Source organism: Parasteatoda tepidariorum, chromosome X2 (genome assembly GCF_043381705.1).
Source record: "Parasteatoda tepidariorum isolate YZ-2023 chromosome X2, CAS_Ptep_4.0, whole genome shotgun sequence".
Taxonomy (NCBI): Eukaryota; Metazoa; Arthropoda; class Arachnida; order Araneae; family Theridiidae; genus Parasteatoda; species Parasteatoda tepidariorum.
Window position 1 is genome coordinate 6,430,272 of NC_092215.1, and position 17,457 is coordinate 6,447,728.

The 17,457-nt window shown below is 29.9% G+C and overlaps 1 protein-coding gene across 4 annotated transcripts in view; it reads left to right on the forward strand.

The window, feature by feature from the left end:
* Positions 1-17,457, forward strand: part of LOC107455528 (alpha-mannosidase 2) — a 70,937-nt gene that overhangs the window by 37,717 nt on the left and 15,763 nt on the right. For all 4 annotated transcript variants that reach the window (XM_043046189.2, XM_071188374.1, XM_016073131.3 and 1 more), the window contains exons 9-14: positions 1,477-1,679; positions 5,735-5,923; positions 14,589-14,700; positions 14,778-14,848; positions 14,935-15,097; positions 16,724-16,854. In XM_043046189.2, coding sequence (XP_042902123.1) covers positions 1,477-1,679; positions 5,735-5,923; positions 14,589-14,700; positions 14,778-14,848; positions 14,935-15,097; positions 16,724-16,854 — 869 coding nt within the window. The remainder of the gene's footprint in view (positions 1-1,476; positions 1,680-5,734; positions 5,924-14,588; positions 14,701-14,777; positions 14,849-14,934; positions 15,098-16,723; positions 16,855-17,457) is intronic.

Sequence of the window (17,457 nt, forward strand, 5' to 3'; positions counted from 1 at the left end):
ATTTCTAACAAATTTGAATGAGTAATCAATATTAATAAGTGTCCTCTCCATCATTCCTGCTCTCCCAAGTATGCATTTTTTTTACAGCTAGGTGGTTCTCTAAAAACTTGACATTTTCAAATCACAAATTCTTAAAAACTAAAAGTGCCTTAAAAATCTAAAAAAAATCATGCTTGCTTTCACTTTACAAGAAAAAGATAACTCACTTAAATGATGCTGGCAATTTAGTCAGTCTTCTTTCTTAGCAAATGCCAGAAGAGTGACATTTTTGCATACCAGTTGTGTGAAATTTTTTTACATAAGGCCTGCTACTTAGTTCTAAAGGCAGATTTAAGCTTAAGAAAGTTCTATTAAAATCTTCATTTTATCACTCAGAAACTGTTTCATATCGCATCTATTGGGACCATATTTTACGCTGTGACTATCCCCTTATTTTGTGAGTTAAAAATCCAAATCTGTTAAAAAATATATGTTTATTCAGAGCAAGTTATTTTTTGTCTAAATTTATAATTTAAAATATCATCTGCACAAATTAACATATTTAAGTTTGAACCATCTATCTATAAAAATTAAATCCTAGTTCCTGAAAATGCCATCTTCTTTGCAACAGCCCCTTGCAGGTCTTGGTTGCCTCAAGAGTTGACACATGCCAGCACCTCCTATCCATGGCAACTCCCAATTTTTATTCTTTAGGGTTTTCAGATCATTTTCGATATTGTTGAGCCATCTAGTAGGGAATTTACCTCTGGGAGCTATCTCAGCCTATTACCGCAGATTATTTGTGTAATTTGGGGTTGCTTATAGAGACAATAAAGCTCAAAGTTGTATCTTGTTTGCCAGCATCTCATTTCTTGAATTGGCCAAAACTTGACGAGACCTATTCCAGAGAGTGCCTCTTCGATCCAATCCACTATCTCGGATACACTTCTCCAAAGCAAAGTTAAAAAGTAGGCAAGCAAGGGAATCACCCTGATGCAAGCCTCTTTCAGTTACAAAGGGTTCAAAAAGATGGTTTTGATTTTGAATTTTAATCCTGCATCTCACAGTATTGAGTATAGTGCCGGTGAGATAAACAAATTTTGCATGTATACCGAACTCATTCATTGCCTTATGCAACTTATCCCTCTTGATGTTATCATAAGCAGCCTTGAAGTCTATAAATAAGTGAAAAGTTTTTATGTTAAATTCTTTAGAAAATACCGTCATTGGATCATAAAGTTGTTTGCTTTGTTTTGCACATACTGTCAATATGTCCTAGTCTTAATGCAATAGAAAATTATGAAAATATTCTATTGCATTCAGACTAGGATGCAATTTAAATAATAGATTTTCCTTGTTTTATTGTATTGCTTGTCAAATGTTTTTTTTTTTTTTACCAACATGGCATTTTAATTTATTTTCTATATCTTGATATTTATAATACTTATTGTAATTAATTTTTATTAGATCTGTAATACATTTTGATGCTTTTTACAGCTAAAGTTTGGGACATTAGAAGATTACTTCTCTGCGCTACGAGAAGACAGCGGTACAGATCATAGAAATATGCCTTCTAATTTCCCTTCTCTTACTGGTGATTTTTTTACTTATGCTGATCGTGATGATCACTACTGGAGTGGATATTTTACATCCAGGCCATTTTACAAAAACATGGACAGATCATTGGAGGCTCACTTAAGGTAACTCCAGACTATAGACTTTTAGATTTTACAAAATCTTTTCTCCGATCTTGAACTTTGTCTCAATTATTCTTCTCTTTCTAAGCAACTTTGTTGACACTTGCTTACAAAACTCATCAAAAATTTTAAAAAATATTTCTTTCCTTTTTGAAAATTAGTGTTCAGGTTTAAAAAGAAAAAAATCGCCATCGCGTTGAAAACATAGGCCTTTAAATAAAACTTTCCCTGTCATTATCATGTAGCTGACAAGAGCACATAAAATATCTGAATTAATCAATATGTAACAAAATAAAATATAAATGAGGTTAAGTGCTCTAATAGTTGTCAATAGATTAATTCAGGACTATGGAGTCTGAGTCCAATAAATTGACTCAATTCCAACTCATGTTAGTAAAAATTTGTGTCCTGCAGGATCTTATGAAAATTATTTAAATTATAATTTATTACAAATTTAATTGATCACATTTGAGTCTATGTTTGACTGAACTATATTCAGGAAATAATTGTAACTATTAAAAAATCTATACTAATAAATGAATAAGTTATGTTTTAATTTATGAATTTCAGAACTAAATTTATTTGACTAAGCTAATTAAAAAATATGCACCTGAATGTAAGTATCATTTGTAACAGTTTCCTAATTCGTAAATATTCCACTATACAGCCTCTTTGTTGTAAAGACATTTATATGATGTGCAGTGAGATACGGTAATGATATTTAGCTCCTCTTATAATGGTTTTCCGCAATGAATTTTTTTTTTACAATTATATATTTTCTTAAAAAATTTTCTATCCTTATATTGTAATGTAAAATTTAATTTTAAATCGAGTATCTTTTTATTAAATCAAAAATTTAAATATCTAATTTGAGATTAATATTTGATTAGTAACAATATTAAAACTTCTGTTTAAAAAAAGGAATCTGCTAGATATTTTTGTTTAAAATATCAGAATGACTACCTTTAACTTTATTACATACTGATAAAAACACTGGATTTGTCCTTCCTGCTGAATTTCTGTAGTTGTTACAGAAATTAATTGTAAAATACGGAGTTGCGGACTTGAAGTAAAAGACTACAAATTGAACCGACTACTTCAGACTTTATTAAACCCTTATCACGACAAGTTCCTTCACTTCTCCTACTTTCTACGGGAGAGAGTAAGTTTTCTGTTGTGACTTATTCCTAAGGGTCTAGATACAAACTAGACTATATCCAAGAAGTTGTGAATCCTCAAAAAGACATATACAGTAAGAGGTTTAGTTATAAGGTCCTCGTGCAAAAGCACCACTCAGTGGTGATGTTCTGGGGAAGCCTGCATTGACGTGCACTTGGTGCACACATGATAATATTTCTGTCCATCAATAAGGCTCCCTATTTGTCCACTCATAAACCCGCTGATAGAGCTCTGGACAGCTCTATAACTCCCAATCTTGAGGAAATAACAAGGAGTTTTCCCAGAATACCAGAAGTGGGTTGAAGGAGTCCTACATATTTTCTGATTTGCAATCTTAGTTTTAGAGCTTAATTCTGAAAAGGTTAGCTCGACACTTGAAGTTGATAAGCCAGAGGTCCAGTTTTTGTGCAAGAGTGTCAGCAGTTTCATTGCCCTGAAGGCCCATATGTGAAGAAATCAACTAAAAATATATCCTGTGTTGTTGTGGAAGCGCCTTGAGGTCTTTAAGAATCATGACAGGGGTTCTGTCACCCACTGTAGTCCAGTTGCTCAAATGCTGAATGGCATAATGTGTGTTTGTCAAGATTCAAATATCCCCAGATGTTTCTGGAATCAGGGCTGCAAGTGCCTCTTTTATTGCATTTAATTCAGCTCTAAAGACAGAGCAAAAATCTGTTGTTTTTTTTTAAATTAGATTTGCACACTGTGAGATGATGAATTAATGAAAAAACCACTGCCACAGGCATAGTTGTCGTCTCTGTTGCCATCCATATAAACCTGGATAGCTGATGTTCTAATTTGGTTTATGATCTCAAGAAAAAACTAAAAGAGGTATTCAGGTAAATTGTGTTGTTTATTGGTCCGAGCACCCAATTCGATCTGAAAATGTAAACCGGGCAGACCCTCAATGGATTAATGAATATTCTTAAGCTGTGTTCCTCGATATCTGGGTGCAACAAGTCCATCCAGTGCAATCTGTAAAATTGACTATCTCTCTTCAGCCTCTGATTGTTTACCCTGTCCTGAGGAAGACAGAGGTCCTATTATGATCATCATAGCTATAAAATTTGTTAAAATACTGAGCAAGGCCCGTGCTTCTCCTCAAACTCAAGGACTGCAAGTCAGATTCATAAAGTACCAGATCTGTGAGGAAGAACTTTTCATACCAGTAATAACTCTCACAGCACTCAGCTGTACTCTCTCTAGTTTTGTCAAGTTGGTGATTGCAGCACAAAAGTAAATTGGAAAGCTTAATTAAAGAATGTAATTGGAAACTTAATTAAAGGATTGATCATAGAGGTATAGGTTGCTCTGAGTTTGGCAGCATCAGCATCCCTTAAATATTGCCTGTTATATATTTAAGCATATTCAATCTCTTTTTACTCTTCTCTATCAGTTACTCAGTATCTCTGGGTCAAGAATATATCCTAGATACTTTGGATGTTTATTATATTTATTATATCTGTCCACTCATCACAATATCACGATGGTAATTATATAACTGATGATTTGGAGCAAAAAACTGCAAGTTGAATTTGAAACGTTAAAACAAAGATTATGGCTTTCAGCAATATTTTGGAGACTGTTGTTTACTTTTCGAAGAAGATCCTTTGCCTAAAGCTCCATCCCACCCCTGATTATTCTGCACAATGTGTGATGCAGCATGTACTACAGAAGAATCATGACTCATTTCTGAAGTAAGTGGTGGACAGCTTCTGAGGATCAGGACTGACTTAGCTCCTGTGCTTGCAGATTTTAGCTGAGCATAATGGAGTGACCTTCATGCCTTGGGTGCCCCTACCAGGAGAATACGCTCCTGACATACTTCACCTACTCCGCCCAGGTATACCCCCTTACCACATTGAGACAATCTGCTAGGACTTAAAGGGGTAAACCTTTACTCCAAGTTTCCTTCTCTCCTGATATGACTTGCAATAATTTCTTATAAAGAATGTCAGACTATGTAAAAACAAATGGTAAAAAAAACTATCAGAAAATGATGTAGATTTGGAGCAAAATTTGTATTATTTGAACGTGTTAAAACATGGTGACTGAAATTAAAAATTTGTTTGTTGTAACAATGTATTAAAAATATCATAGTTAGAAAAACCATTAGGAAGGAGCTGAAAAAATGATTTATTACAACTGAAAATACTATAATCTAACAACACAAAGTTACGATGGAATGTAAAGTGCCAACCCTTAATATATACTCAATTTCGAAGATTCTTATAACATCGTATTAAATATATCGGAATTTAAAGAGCGATAGGGAGACGACCAGATAAAACAATGAATTACTGACGAAAAACTGTCATTTAACAACATGAAATATGATGGAATGCAATTTGAAAGAGGCCGGAAAAATGATAAGTAACTTTAAAATAATTCAACAAACAACTTCAAATCGCAATTGTCAAAAATCAAAAGCTTCAAAAAGTCTTATCTCAAATTTGAAATTCACAAGCCATAATAGCTTATTAAATATAGAGTTTGTAAAACTGTAGCTTATGTTGATTGTTCATTTGTACAGCAGCATAGGCATCTGTTAAAATTTATTGTTTTTTTGTAGTTGTTTTTACATAATTATTTTATCAATGTTGTAGCAGTTTTGTGGTTGAAGGGTTATATTAGTGAATATAAAAATTGTACCATAAATGTGTAAGCCTTGGGTTGCCAATGTAGGACGGATGCCATGATGACCAACACATATCTTATTGTCCTTTCCTAAATCCATCTATTGCACTTTTCTCAAACATTACCTTTTTTACCACCCTGTTTATTAGTTGTATCACTTTTATTATAATGTTAAAAAGAAGTTTTTTTTTCTTCTCTTTTCTATACTGATTTTTTATTAATTTCCAATATTGTCATTGTAGGGGTGCAGAAATATTATTTAGTATAATGATGGCTAAAATAGAGAAACAAACAATATCATCTATACTTCCTTATATTGCTATGTTGATGGGAGATTTAATATCATCCAGAAGAACTCTTAGCCTTTTTCAACACCATGATGCCATCACTGGAACATCCAAGGATCATGTGGTTATGGATTATGCTTCTAAGTAAGTATTTGGCAGAGAATTTCACAAAAATATGCATGCCTACTAATATTGTATTAAATGTTCCTGAAAATTTTAAACAATTGTTTTAACCCATTTTCAGCTCAAAGTGCTTAAACGCACCATTTTATTAAATATTTTTTTATAAACAATGACATATTTTTCACTAATTCTATTTTTCTGCTATTTTTAATGGGTTCTGTAGACATCCATAATATATTGTTATTTTGTTGAGAAGTTTTCAAAATATGCTAGTTTTTTAATTTGAAATGGCTTATTAACAAATTTGACTTTTTGAAAATGCATAATTATTCCACTTGAGATTAATCATATGTGTTAATGATGAATTAAGGTTGCAAGTTCTGTAAATAAAATTAAAATTAAACAAATACCATGAAAAACTAGTGTTCAATTAAATGGTTTGTCAATTGATTTTGTCAATGGTGTAAATATGCACCATTTTTTTTCTTAAGTAGCGTCAAAAGCTAGCTGACTATCAAACTGACTACTATTCCAAAAAAGAAGCATTAAGTAGCTCTTGAGAAAAATATTATGTAAGCAATTATTGTATTAAATATTGATTAGCATTAAACTGAAGTTTTTTTAAAAAAATTTTGAGAGAAGTAAAGAATGTCATAAATCACTTGTTTTCAAACATTAATATATGTTGAGTTGCTGCTCAATATTCTTCAAATAGATAAAAACTTTACAAGACATTTATTGAGAACAAATATCACAGTATTCCTGTGTATTAAAGTTAAAATTTATAACAGAAAGCATATTTTCCATAGAAAGTTGTAACATAGGGTTCCCACGGTACTTGAAAAACCTTGAAAGTCCTTGAATTTGCTTGAAAAAAAATCAGGGCCATGAAAAGTCCTTGAATTCTGCCATAGAGTACTTGAAAAGTACTTGATTCTTTAGGAATTAAAATACCACTAATTTTTCTTACAAAAAAAGTGGTAAAAAAATAATGAATAAATTCAAAGGGAAATTATAGAAATTTTGATTGATGCAATTTTTAATGCTTGAAGTGAAAAGGGGAAAAAGAAGATGCAAAACTTTTCTCTCCTAGATCTTTCAGACCAGATTATTGTTTATCTCTCTGTTTTGAAGACTGAAATTTCTAGCAAATTTTAGGTTTTGAAGCATAGTTTTCGAATGATATATAGTGTTTAATTGATTCAGAAATATGTTCAATGTGTTAACTTCATTATTACCATAGGTTAATATTGTTATCCTATTTGTTCTTTCAATTTATGTATGAAGGGTAGTTAATTTTTTATCATTTATAATCAAATTTTTACATTTAGTTTTTAAGCCTAATAAATCAAATTTAGTTCTACAGGTTTCATTGATTATGAATAAACATCGTGATTCACATTAAACTGATCTTGATTTACGGATCAGAATTCATATAAAATGTTCTACGAATTGAGGTTTAACTGAAGGGGTTAATGAATCACATCGAATATTACTTTAAAGTGATTTTCAAATTACTCATCAGAATTCATATTAAGGTATTTCATAAATCACACATCATGATTCACATTAAGTGATTTATCAATCACACATCATGATTTCAATTAAAGTTATTTCTGAGTCTTTCTGACTCTCCTAACTGTACTGTATGTGCAAATAGGGCTTATATGAATGGTGGGCATCTATGGAGCTGCTCTGCCCTCCAGGAGGCCCACAATTCTTTTAGTTTCAAGACACTCTCCGCCCCTGGAGATATTTCTTTGCTATATTGAACTGCAAGACTTCTCATGCTCGAGAGAGCAAATGATGGATGTAATTTTAAAAAAAAGTTTACAAATCACACATTGCGATTCACAAAAGAGAGATTTAAGAATTACCACCCACAATTCTCATCAAAATGATTTAAGAATCACACGTAGCTATTCTATATTAAGGACCTTTCGAATCAGAAATTGCAATTTGCATCATAAAGATCACTATTCACATGAAAACTGTTAGCTAATCACGCAACAGAATTCACATTAAAGTGATTTATGTATCTCACATTGTGAAATATGTCTTGTTAGTGTGCATTTTGTATCATTTGCTATTCATATTATTCTGATTTAAGAAACATACACCGCAATTCAATTTACAAATCACAAATTGTGATAAGTGATTTACGCAATCTTCGAGATTTACTTCACTTTTCTTATAATTTTGATTAGCATATAGTATATCTAGATTCATATAAATGCTATTTAAAAATTATGCTTAGTGAAAATTACGCATATTCACAAAATTTTAAAAATCACGCTTCACAATTTATGGATATATTTTAAAGAAAATTAAGCTCAGTAAGTCTAAGTTAGTTATCTGTAAAATTTGTTCTGCAATAGATTTTATTATGTTCAAATACATTACTGATATTCTGAAGTAACAAAATAGAACATTTAATATTAAAATTGAAACAGATATGTTAAATGGATATCTTTTGATAATTTATCTAATTAAATACATTTCATGTAACCTAAAATTTGATCTAGCATATTAAAACAAAGTATTTATATTTTAATAACCGTGCAATTACTCAAACTTCATGAATTATTTACTATGCTTGTTTAATGTACTATGCATTTTACATCCATTCAGTTTCATTAATTCTAATTCACTTCATTAAAGTTTTCATGAAAAGTTTCACTGATGCTAGTTTTTAAATGTTGGCTAGTATCCTATGTCAATTGGAATTTTTCAAAGTGATTTGAAACAGCAATGTAGCTATCAACCATTTGTATTATTACCTGATAAATTTAATGAATAATTGTTTTGTTCTGAAGTAAGCACTGTGATTTAAAAATATACTACTTCTGCTTGTACGTCATTGAAAAATCTGGTTGACATGTACTTTAGCATATAACAATAATACCGAATAGGTCCTTGAAAATTTGATTTTAGGTCCTTGAAAGTCATTGAAAAGTCTTTGAATTTTTTTAAAAATTGAGTGGGAACCCTGTAACAATCTAGTATTTAGGGATGAGATTTTTCTGTTTTTTAGCGGATTTCCGCTTTTTTCACTTTTGTCTCTCGAATTTCAGCCTTATTATCAAAAACTCCAATTCTTAAAAAATTTAATTTTTTTTTAATAAATATTCCATTTTTTCAGAAAATTCAGCTATTGAAATGAAATAAATATATTTTTTCTGATTTTCGAAGTTAAACAGAAAATTCAAACTACATATTTACCAACCCTTCCGCGTTTGTACTTATTTTAGCTATTTTCTCCGTTTTTACGCGCAGAAGGTAAGATTTTCCTCATTTTTACCCACCCGCCAGATATCTCGTATTTTCATAATTCAGACGTCGCTGCTTCAGGCAAGTCTTTTAAAAGTCTCAAGCCCGGAATCTGATAATATCTCGATTCTTATACTCGATTTTGATATCCCGGATCGCAATTTGTATTCACGCAATTTTAAGAACGATTATAGCGATTATTATAATAAGTAATTTTTTTTCTTGAATTAGTTGCAATAAAGGTGACTGCTTTTATATCGACGATTATTAGCATATGTAGGTGTTACAACATCAGCGAAACTGGAAGAGAATATATTTAAAACTTAGATTCTGTGCTTTCAAAGAAGAAAAAGTAGGATTTGTCACTAGATGTTTGAAGATGGGCCAACGACTAAATATAGCAAACATAAAATATATAGCAAACGAAAGCAATCACTTAAGAAATTATTCAATTTTTATTTATTTATTTTGAAAAAGACTTAATTAACTCAGGATCAAAATCCAAAATTTAAAAAATAGTGTTGCTGTTATTTATGCTATAAAATGCAAAATTCTTATCTAATGAAAAATAATTATCTAAACAGTTCCTGATTATGTAATTTTTCAAACTAAAATAGCAATTTTTGTATGTTAAGGAGTTACTATATATTTCTACTTCACTGTTATTGATATGTTTCAGAGGGCTGTAGTTAGATTAGACTATAATATGAACATAATGATTCGGTCCATTGTTAAAGTTTTTTTTTCCAATATAATTTAAAAAGTAATATTACTGATATATTTGCTATAAATCACATAACAGTATTTATTAAAAGAAATGAAATATTAATGTATATTCTCAGTAGTTTTAATTTGCTAAACCAGGTAGTTTTTCAAGTAATAATTGTCTCTTATGTGAACTAAAGAAAAATATAATTTCTAGCTTTATTTTTTCAGTTGGTAATTTTTCTTTTTACTAAATGCTAAGTATCGATGTAATCATTTATACAATAATAAATTAGTACACAATTTTACGTCAACACATTGTTATTTATTATGTTAAACTGTCTAGAATTTATTATGAAAAGATTGCGCGTGTGTAAAATGTACTCGCGTGGAAATTCAGCTTTTTTGCCTTTTGGCCAATCTTATCCCTGACTATTAAATGATCAATACTTTTATTAATAAAAATTGTTACTAATTATTTTATTGAAGCTCTTATTTGGTCTACAAAATATAAAGCACTATTTTAATTTTTGAATAAGCATACCTGCCAAGTCTCCTATTTGTTTAACAAGGACTCCCGTACTTTATGACTATCTTCTATTTACCCGTATTTTCTCAAATTTCTTAGTATTTTTCAAAGAAATTTAAAAAAAACTTTTTTTAGTAATCAATATCCTCTAATGGCAAAAATACTTCTCTTATTCCTCAACAGATGGCACTATTGCCAGTAATGCAGTTCATACACTGCCACCCCTGACGCGACTTTACACATTGTCGACTCCCAGGCACTTCTTTGGCACCGTATTTTGAAATTCGCCAATGTTACATTCGCCAAGTCGGGTTTCAAATTTTCTCTCAAAAATCTTCGAATACTAATTCGCGCATGTTTCACTTGCAACATACGATTTAAAAAACGCCTGAGTGAACATGAGGTGTGAATAAATTTAGCTGCTTTAAAAGTTTTTGTGTATTATCAGTCTCTTTTTATCCGGATTTCCTGAAACACCTATTTATTTCTTACTTTTTTGTTTCCTTTTTAGGATAAAGCTTTGTTGTGGGTGTAGGATATATGAGTAGGGTATAGCTTTTTAATTATTTTTCTAAATTTATTTCAAATAATTTATGGTGTCTTTACCAAGTATGTGGACGCAATATTCAATAATGCAGCAGGGTTTTGTACTTTATTGTTTAGTTTTTAAAACTTTTAATTTAAGTAACTACACAATTTATGAATTTTAAGCATTTTCTTTTTATATACGTGTAATGATGAGGAGATTGTTGCTGTCAGCTTTATATATGAATTTATTTCTTTTACTTTTCTGACACTGATATCTATGATTAAATTTAATGTAATGATTCCCATTTCCATGCAGTGCCAATAATATTTGCGTCCAAACAATCGCACTTAGATTTGACACTTTTTTGTAAATGTTATGTCCCAAATGATAAATTCCTTTATACGTATTAGCCAATTCTACAGCTTTGGTCGCCAAGACTTAAAAATTTGTAGCAGTTAAAGTATATTTATGAGGTGAACACAATTTTGATTAAAGGAAACTTTTTATGATTTGTAAAATAAAAATATAATGTAAACAGTAAGCATCAACTTTGATATTCTCATATCATAACCGTATAATAATTTAAGGACAATCTGTTTATTTATTTCTGATTCCTTTAAACAAGATATTGAGTCAAATAAGAGAATCTTGAACAATTTTTAAATTTAACAATTTTCTTTAAATAAAGAAAGTAGTTTTAAAGCAATTGGGTTGAAAGACTGAGGACTTACACTTTTCTCTAAAACAATTAATCGATGTTATGATAATAAAACAAAACTCTTGCGATCAGTTATCTCAGCAAAAGTAAGATTTTTATTACCAACTAAGAAGCAATTATTACCATTCCGCAAGAAACAAATAAAATAAAATAGGTCATACAGTTTTCAGACACACAGAATGCATGACAATCTAAGAATAAATGTTGAACTTTTAAAGCAAATTACAAACAATAAAAGCTATTGTGTAAAACAAAATGAAAAAACAAGTTGTTACAAATGAAACTATTATATGATTTGAGCAACTAAAAAATTCTTTTGGAATTTTAAAGACTAATGAATACTATTAAAAAATATGAGCACTTAATAATGTGATGATATATATAGGGGATTATTTTTTTAAACTTAGTTTATTAATTAAGGTATTCAAAAGAAATTGATTATTCTGAAAATAATATTTATGTAATTAACTGAAATTATTGTTTGTATGCAAATTTTTCTTCCTCTTTTTTAATAGAAGGGCGAAGTATTTTTTCTCGTTATTTGAATTTTTCTAGTCTTAAACAAGGATAAAATCTTCACTTAATTCAACAAGCAACTTTTAAAAATATCCATGAGCGTGAAGATTCGTTTACGAATTTTGCGAGTGCTGTATTGAGTCGAGCATAGGGTTGCCTCTCAGTAGGGTTACTAGATAAGGCGATGAAACAGTTGTCAAATAAAACCGCGGCGAGTGGAGGTGCCCGGGAGTGGACATTAGGGAAAATTGCATCCCTGACCAAACCGGATGTAAAGATAATGCTGTTATGAGTCGTTTATTCAGTGAATCATTTTTCTCCGACAATGAATTTCGTTATTTACCTACGGGAATCTGGCAATAGCTTTGTTTGTTTGCATTGCATTTTAAATGATCATCAAAACATAAATGTATTTCTGTTTTCAGAATCATTTACTGTGGGTGTCAATTGGGCAACTAGAAAAGCAACTGTATAAAAAATAAAAAAAAAGTTCCAAAATATGGTAAATGCTAATTAGGTATCCTGTGTATTCCACATGACAGTGCAGAGCGCGTGGCAATTTTCTCTACAGTTAAAAAAATTCGCTCTGAATTTCACTCATTACGCTCTGACAGGGCCGAGCGTACGCGGGGCCCTAGGCCATTCAAATTTTTGGGGCCCTTTGATTAAATTTTTTTTCGTGTATTTTTTGTTTATTCAAATATAAAAGTATTAATATGTCTCTTCATTTACGAAAGCATATTTAAAATAGAAATAAGTAATAATAAATTAAATTTTACTTTATTTTATTAAACTAGAACTAAAAAATACATAATATTTTGAAAAATCATTGTTTTTCTTAATTTTTTAAAATTTATTTTCAAAAAATCCATCTTAAGGGGGCCCCTAATCAATGGGAGCCCTAGGCCATAACATAGTCTGGCCTAATGGGTAATCCAGCCCTGCGTTCTGATGAAAAGCTTGCTTTTGATAAAAAGTAATTTCTCTGGTAACTGTTATGAATCGAACTTTGATAAAAAAATTTCCTATGCAAGGCCAAATCAGCTACTTATGTTCGAAATATGAATATTTAAAAATTCTGTAAAATAAATCTTATTACGTAGAATTATGAAAATTATTTTGATGTTCAGTGTTTATAGTAGAAGTAATTATGAATAATTTTTAGATTAAGATTTATTTACATATTTTTTACTTCGCTAAATGATAGTGCTTATATTAGTTTCAATTTTGAATTTCTTTTTTTGACTTAAATGAATGTGCATATAGTATCAAAACTATATATTTAAGCCTGCGCTGACATAAAATACCCTTAGTAGTAGACGGATCATGGGTTGGAGTCCTCTTTTCAGGCTAACATGTGAGGTTTTCCTCTCCATGTAACGCAAATGCGAGTTAGTTCTATCAAAAAGTCAAGTTTCTCCCAATACATACTTGATTCGGGAGTTCCCTTGTCTTCTGGATTAGGTTCAAAATGACAAGGCTACTACGTTGAACATTAGTAGTTGTAAACCCACAAATTTGGGTCGGTTGTTCAACAACGGCTATAAAATAAAGTGGTATTGAATAGATTCTTGCTATTGATTGTTTTTCCTTCCTGATTTTTGTGATTTATATTATTTTTGAGATACGCATGTTATAAAATGATTTAAGCTTTAGTGGGAAATTTTATTTGTCTCATTTGCAAATTTTGCTTGCTCTGAGCACCATGTTTGAAAGACACATTATGAAACATGAAACCTTCTTAGAAACTTTCTGATTCAAATTTAGAAAAATTGTTTTTTAAAAATATTAGAAAAAATCAAACTCTAGGATCAAGCGCAAATAAATAACAAAAATAGCCCTATTATAAAATCAAACAAAGTGAAATTTGATGAGCCAAAAGAATTGAAAAGTTTAAAACAATTTTGTGAAAAATATATTGAACTCTTGAATATTTCTCTTACTGATGCATTTTATAAACAAGTCTTGGAAAATATGTAAAATATCTTGTGAATACATGACCATTTTAAGCTTAGCCAAAAACGTAAGCTATTACACTTCAAAAAATGATATCTTACAATTTTTTAGACTTCTAAATTCTATTTCTCTTCTATTCTATTTCTGCCAAAAATATGTACTGCAAGGAAACTTATTTTTTAATCGAACATATTTTTGAGCTTTTTTACTGACGGTTGTTACAGAGATGAAGCTATCTTTACAACTGTCAGTAAAAAAGCTCCTGCCAAACGCCAATGTTCAAAATAAGGTGGACATTGTTAAAAACTCATTTAAAAAAATTTTCACTCAAATTTGTTTTTTACTTAATTGTGTTTAGATACTTAGATACTCTTTAATAGTGAACTTATATAATTTCAAGTTATTTGGATAATATTTTCTTAATTCAGCATGTAAATCGTTAATAATTTCTTATTACTTACAGGATGTTTGCTACATTACAAAAACTTAGAAATGTCATTGGACAGTGTGCTGTATTTTTGTTATCCCCAAACTTCTTAGATGTTATGGATGAACAATTATCTTTATTGCAAACAGTAAGCGGAAATTTTATTGACTTCATATGCCATTTTGTTTTGACTGGAAATATTAATATTAAATTGAAATATTTTAGGACGAGTATAGACCGCATAATGCATTGCCTCAGAAGATACCTATTAAATTTACTCAAGATCGTAAGGACAGGTCAATAATTTATGTTTTTTTATTCATTTTCATAGTGGACAATTGGTTATGTTTTTATAAAAATATGTTTTCTATTTTTTTTACAGATATGTTGTTTTATACAACTCTTTAGCTCATTCCCGTAATGAATTAGTCAAAGTAATTGTGTCTTCAGCATCAGTTGTTGTAAGAGATAGCTCTGATAATTTAGTACCCTCTCAAGTAAATCCTGTATTTAAGAAGAAAAAAATTTCAGAATCTGAATTTGAGGTAAGTTGGATTTCAGTCAATACTTAATTTGGCATTGCATTGGAAAAGTTTTTTTCTTTTTTAAATATATATATAAGGTTTGTATCATGCTTAGTACTTAGTTATTTTAAACTATTTTTTGTATTAACTTGTGCATTTAGGTTTGATGATTGATAAACCAACCTCAGGGAGATAAAAAATAAATTTCTCATTTATTTTTACTTCACTGATTCCTTCTGACTTTTTCTTACTTAAAAACTTCACATGATTCAATAAAAAAAATATAATCTCCAATATAGAACTTTTTATATTTTGATTGAAATTTATCTCTGATTTTAAGGTGAAAATCTAAATTAGTAATAACTTTATTTTTGAAAAAGGGTAAATAAAATATGAACATATTTTTATGAAAATTATTATGATTATTGATTCACTATTGAGTTCGTAGATGTATTTAATGATAATCATTTAATTGATGTGTTGAAATATAATCTGATTGTTCAGCATATTTTCTTTTCTTGACTATATAGCTAAATTTGTCATCTCTAGCTATTATTGACCAATTCTTTTCTCTAAAAATTGTTTTTTTTTCCTATTAGAGAAAAACCTAGTTTGTTATGTATTTATCCACCATCCTTTTTACTAGGTTCTGAATTTTTTTTTCTATGCCCTGTTGGTAAACTACAAGAAAAAAATTATTTTTTTTGAAAAGTGCCAGTTAAAACTTCTAATTCCTTGTGAAAGACAGTCACTATGTTAAAGCAACCAGATCATAAATCAAATTGAATTCAAGATTCTGTTAAATATTAAAGCATATTTTATTATAATCATTTATTTATTTATATAATGAATTCAAAATGAATTTCTCTGCAATGCTGAATAATTTTTAGATTAAAGGAATAAATAAAAAGAATTAAAAAATTTTTTAGAGGATAAGAAGTATTAAGTAAATAAATATTTTAAAGTTTAATTTTCTCAGCAATGCTTACTCTATAACTTCAAAGTAATTGCTTTTATCTTTGAGCAAATTTGTACAACACAGTTAGTTACTCTTGCTCCGTTTGTGATAGCTAAAATTTTAAAAAAACTAATGAAATATTCCTTGTTCTTTGGGATAGCTGCAGTTTATTTTCTTAAATTTAAATTTAATAATGCATGCTTGAAGTATTTTTTAGGTAAATGAAAGTTTAATTTTTATTTTGACTGTACAAAACTCTCGACTCATTATTACATACTAGGTCACACATTGGTCAGCCAGTCAAGTTTGACACACATGTGTGACGCAGCGGGCTAGTAGGTATCCAATTAAATCTGATCCCAAAATCTATTCAGCATTATAAATAAACTAAAACCTTTAAGTTGCAACATTGATATGCCCTTCACAACTGCGTGTTTAGGCACAACCCTGTTATTAGTTGCAAGTACCCAATTGTTAGTTCATTTTTTCTATATCTTGTTTTTATGCCAAAAAAATAGAAATGGAGTTCATACAATGTATTTTTATTGATTTTTTTAAGCATAAAAATGTGTAAATTGCTGAATAAAAAAAGAAAAGAAAACCTGCAAGACATGAAAAATTGTGATTTTAACAAGTTCTCTATCACATAAAATTGCACCCTATTTGAATAAATTTTTTTTAAATTGTAGTTAGTGTTTTATGTTGAACTACCACCTCTTAGTCTTTCAACATATTCCATTTATGAAGTAGAGCGTGCTCTTTCATTTACTCAGCATGCCTCCATAAAAGTTATGAATACAGCTACTCCTCCATTGTCATTGTAAGTACTTAATTTTTTATGTTATATACTTTATGTTAACTACTAATTGTTTCGGTTATTCTTTGTTACACGATTGTATATATTAGTACAAAAAAATATGAAGTAATGTTTGTCAATGAGTGTTTTCTTATTAAAATTTAATTAAAAAATGTTTTGTTTCTTCTTTTGTATAAAAAAATTTCAAAAATATAATGACATGCTATTTAGACTTAGAAGTTGGGCAGCTCTGAAGTGTAGGGCACATCGACCAGAGTCTATTGTACCCAAACCCTAAATCATGAGTAGCGAAGAAGCTTTATAGCTCGAACAAAGTTCAACAAAAACCTCGCAAGAATATTTTGTAATTCCCAGGCCTTAATTGCAATGTTGCTCTAAATGCTCAAATCTTTGAGCAGAATATACCTCGCAATCACAAAGTGTATGTCATGAAATCTCCTCAAGATTACAACCTCGACAAAGAGAATCGGATTCAATATCCATAATTTATGGGTGTCTCCTGAGGGTGCAGTGTCCATGGAGAAGACCATCCGAGTTGTGCCATTGCTCATGGACAATCTTGCCATAGAGCTTGAAAATAGATACCCTGAAGGATGTTGAAGATTT